At 34.6% G+C, this 5,085-nt stretch overlaps 1 protein-coding gene across 1 annotated transcript; it reads left to right on the top strand.

Annotated features, from left to right (window-relative positions):
- The first annotated feature begins 1,083 nt into the window (after positions 1 to 1,083).
- Positions 1,084 to 2,567, top strand: LOC107481080 (uncharacterized). Its single transcript, XM_016101293.3, is given in 2 exon segments — positions 1,084 to 2,400; positions 2,403 to 2,567. Coding segments are annotated over 2 exon segments (1,452 nt in total). The 5' UTR covers positions 1,084 to 1,104; the 3' UTR covers positions 2,559 to 2,567.
- Positions 2,568 to 5,085: the final 2,518 nt, after the last annotated feature.

Below are 5,085 nucleotides of genomic sequence, written 5' to 3'. Positions count from 1 at the left end.
TTAAAATAAAACGTTCCATGTTCATGTACTAATGTGCGCTTGATTGAGATGCACAGCTAAATTGATAACTGCAAGTCTGCAATCCTTCATAGGAATGTCAAAAGCTTTGACTCAACTTTTCTCCTACAATTTTTTCTTTTGTGGTGGAGAAAAATTGTATGCATGCAATGATATACACACACTAGTTTTACCTAATTCATCAAGGAAAGAGTTAAAATCCATTTTATGTATAAAATTTTGGTGCATATTCTCGGCATGACATTTTTATATAAAAATAATATTGTAATTATTAAATAATTTGATACATTAAATTAAATATATTTAATTAAATTATCTAATAACTTTTAATGCTATCTTTGTAGGAAGACATTTTTATAGAAGCATATCTCCTTAAAAATTTTTTGTCTATATGTACATTATCTCAGTTACAAAATATACATTATCACATATTTATCAATGTTAAAGTATTGATCATCTAATATTTTTTTTCCTTTATGTCTCAACCTTTTGGGAATGAAATAAATTAAAATCAAAGATAGTCGCCAAAAAAAATTAAAACCAAAGAAAAAGAAAGAAAGAGAAGAGATGAAGCTTGAAACATTGTTGTTGAAAGTCCTATGAAAAATGTTAAGTACTCACCAGAGTTTCCATTGATAAGAGTATTTAACTAACCATTCCTTTTGACTTTCCTAGCTATGCGATGCAATTTCTTCTAGAAACTCAATCGGAGATCATTATTATCCCTCTCCATTCACCATCATTACCATTATTTAATTAATGAGAAAGTATAAGGAGCTAATGACTTGCGTATAATACTTACAATAGAGGTTTAGTAAATATTAGAGATATAATTATTAGTTACATTGTTCTATCAGGTTACGCTTTTAGGATAAGTGATTTCATGATATAATATTAGAATTCTAGATCCGAAAAGTCAGGAATTCGATCCTTGATAAATCCCAAAATCAGATGGTTATTCTGGATAGTATAGATGATAGTATATGCCATTGGCTCCCTAGCATTACTCTTAATTATATATTCACCATTCCCCATTGCTCATTATTCTTCACACATATCATCACTACATGCGTAGCAGCTTCATCAATGGCACCTTCTGCTTCATTGATGAAAGCTTGCAATGTCAATACCCTTTCAGTTCCTATTTTCAAACCATGCACAAACCCTTCATCATCATCACGTGTGTTCTTCTCAAAATCCATCATCGAACTGACACTTCATATCTCAAATTCTGGCCATAATAATCATCACAGTAACAATAACTTCCCACTATTATCATTCCCGAGTTGTTCATCAAAACCAGATATCAGCACAGACAGTAGTGACATAGAAAACAAACCAAAGGGTAGTAGTGAACAGAGCTCATTAGTTTCTAAACGCCAAAAGGCTTCGAAACTAGATAAAAATCATGCAAGTGAATCACTCACTACTTCTCCTGCAAAGTCCTCGTCGTCTTCTTCTTCACCATCCAGAGGATTGGTGTTTAGTTTAGGTCCTTCAGATTCTTGGGACGGTGCAGAAGTTGGATCACCAGTGGTTAAGAGGTTCCTCAGCGACGATGAAGAGAGATGGTTCATGTGGTACCATGGAAGATCAAATAACAGAAACCCTTCTTCTTCAAGCAATGGTGTTCACTGGGAGAGAGGTTCTGATTCAGCAAGATCAAGTAGTGGTGTTGGTTACGTTATGAAGTGTGGTAAAGAATGGTGGGAATTTGATACAAAGGGAATTAGGCCTTCAGAGATACTTATGATGTGTAGTTCCTGGGCTAGTGCTTCTAGTGCTGCTTACTGGCTCTATTACACTGGCTACACTTATGAAAATGTAAACTTCAATGAAAACCCATGTTTGTGTTTCAACGATGATGGAGAAAGTTTGAATCTTTTCAAGTGTCTACCTGGTTTGGCTGTGAGCCATGATGGGAGGCACTGGGCTAGAGTAGAAGGAGAGCATCACAATGGAGCATTGTTTGATGTTGGTGATGAGAGAGATTGGGATTCATTGTTCATTTCATCTCCAAGTGTTGTTTGCCATGGGAACAGTGATTTCAGGATGTACTACCATTCATTTGATGTTGAAAAGGGTCACTTTGCTATTGGTTTAGCAAGGTCAAGGGACGGTAGAAGGTGGGTGAAGTTGGGGAAAATAATGGGTGGATCAGGTAAAGTTGGAAGCTTTGAGGAGTTTGGAGTGATGAATGCTTGTGTTGTAAGAAACCTCAGAGATGGGAACTATGTGATGGCTTATGAAGGTGTTGGTGCTGATGGGAAAAGGAGCATTGGTGTGGCTGTTTCTGATGATGGGTTAATGGATTGGGTTAGGGTTCAAGATGAGGCTGTTCTGAAGCCTTCTGAGATTGGTTGCTGGGATGATAAGTGTGTGGGGGATCTCCATGTTTGGTTCAAATAATGGATAGAGGAACAAACAATGATGAGTGGAGGCTGTATTATACAGGTGTTGGGAATGGAGGAAGAGAAGGTATAGGAATGGCAGTGGGAGACATAAGAAATTTTAGGAGGTGGAGACGTTTTCATGCATAATGTACATAAATATATAAGAGCCATTATAAGATGTGAGAAACGTCTTTACATAAAGACCTAATATCTCCACCCATTAATACTTCACATAGGGCATGGATTAAACTCAAATATGGTTTATTTTTAATATTTTTTTTTGTTATAAATGATTTTTTCTTGTCTGAATCTATTAATGGTTATCTTAAAAATAAAAATCCAATTCACTTGGTCTAAAACCGTCTCTCCTCTTCATCGTTGCATCTTTCAACTTCCAATGAAACCTCAACCTCAGTTATGAATATAATTCATTGATTTCAGTTTGATTTTTGTTTTGTTTATTTTTTGTTATGTTTGTTAAGGTTTTATTTTTTTAATTCTGTTCTAAATTTCTGTTTTTATGATTCTAATTCTTGACGTTCTATTTATAAGTTTATTGTTATGATTCTGATTTTTTAATCTCTGTTTATATGATTCTGTTTCTTTGATCATAATTTGTTGTTATCATGCTGAATTTTAAAGGTTTTTATAAATTATGGGTTGCAGCTTCACCAATACCAAGTGGTGGGTAGGGCTCTTCCCATAGAGAAAGACGAGCATCCTAAGCTCTACTGCATGAAGCTTTGGGCCACCAATGAGATTCGTGCCAAATCCTAATTTTGGTATGTGATCACTTTGATCTGATTTTTCACATATTTTTACATCTCCAATATTTTCTGCTTTTAGTTTAAATTCTAAAGTTAACACTTAAATCATATATTCTATATATCACGATACTACATGAAATTTTGGATATTTAGTTGATCTGTAGAAATTTTGGATCAAGCTGTTGAGATTGGTAAAGTGATTACAAATGATGGAAGTTATAAATTCAATAGTGATTGACTCCTTCTCTTCATCACTTTACTGATCTCTTCACTTTAGAACATCTTTTTTTAGAGATTTTTGACATAAATCTAATCATCTAGTGTATATTTGTGCACCAATTTGATTGTTAAAATGGTGGATATTTTGTATTACTAAAATTGCAAAATTGATTTTAAAATATCTTTGAAGAACTATTTTAATGTCTTGTTTTCAATCTTTATGGATATATTTAAGCTTCAATTTTGATATGCTATTATGTGTAAATGACATAGAAATGTTGTTTTGGATGTTTTTCTTTTTCCTCCAAGAATAACCAGTTATATTGCATCTTATTTTCATGTTAATATTTTTTTAGGTATTTTTGTGATTAAGGAAGAGTATCCTTATCGAATTATGCTAACTTTCTCTATTTTCCCAACACCTAAGGTCTCACACACTGTTGTGAAGCCGATGAGTGCACTCTGTTTTATCATCCCCTAAGGCTTTCTTGCATTGGTACAATGTTGAAGGTATGGATGAGATAGAGTTTACTGAAGCTGAGAGCAATATGAATGATCTTGTAACTGAGTATCAACAATACCAAGATGCCACTGCTGATGACAAAGAAAATGAAGACTATGAAGATGAGGACGTTCAGGAAGAGGCTTTAAGTAGTAGTAATGCACGAGCCCTTTTCAATCCATGGAGAATGATGCAGAAACATGTATCTTTATGTTTATGTCGTTAATTAAAATAGTCTAGTTTAGCATATATTATTATATTGTGTTATGAGTTAGTCTCCCATTATCCGAGTCATGAAAGTTCCTCCTCTCCTACTAGTATAAATATGTGTATGTACCCCTTTTATTTATGAGTTGAATTGACTGAGTTATATATTTAAATAAGTTATGTGCTTATTTTCCTCTAGACTCTTTGAGAGTAAGAGGTGCATCTTTGGTTTAGCCAACTAATATGGGTTTTTAGCTACTTTCACCATAGTGAGGTTGTTAACCTCGCCAAGATTGGTGGCCCAAGCAACGTTCCGGCATTAATTTGGTATCAGAGCAAGGTTGGTCCTCGACTTGCTACGAATTGTCGTCAGTGGGTACGGTCTTTAGTAGGATTTTTTCTCTTTAGTGAAATTTTTCCGTTGTTGGTACGAATTGTCGTCAATACGGAGGATTGTCTGCTGCGAAACTCAGGGTAATATCGTTCTTTTCTCTTCTTTTGGTGCCTTACACCCAAGCATCAACCTTATTGCATAGTAGTAAAAGATGGTTCCAAAGCGTAGAACTACTCAGAGATTGAAGCTGCTCAAAATAATCATGGCAAGCAGAGTGATGGCAGTTCTTCAAGTGAAGAAAATAATTTAAATCCATTTCATTATTCTTCTTCGTCTGAAGATTTGTCTACATGAAGAGCACGACACAACATGACTCACAAAACTAAGAGTGTTCGAGTTAAAAGACATTCCAGACAACAAGCGTGTGAAGCTTATAGCAATCAAGTTGAAGAAACATGCATCAGTTTGGTGGGAGAATCTCAAGCGTCAGCGAGAAAGAGAAGGAAGAAGAAAGATCAAGACATGAGATAAAATGCGTCGTGATGAGCTCAAGCGCAAGTTTCTTCCTGAACATTACAGGCAAGACACCTTCATCAAATTTCATAATTTGAGGCAAAAGTCATTATTTTTAGAAAAATATACAAT

Source organism: Arachis duranensis, chromosome 3, assembly GCF_000817695.3.
Source record: "Arachis duranensis cultivar V14167 chromosome 3, aradu.V14167.gnm2.J7QH, whole genome shotgun sequence".
NCBI classification, from domain to species: domain Eukaryota; kingdom Viridiplantae; phylum Streptophyta; class Magnoliopsida; order Fabales; family Fabaceae; genus Arachis; species Arachis duranensis.
This window is presented reverse-complemented; position numbering and strand designations above follow the sequence as displayed.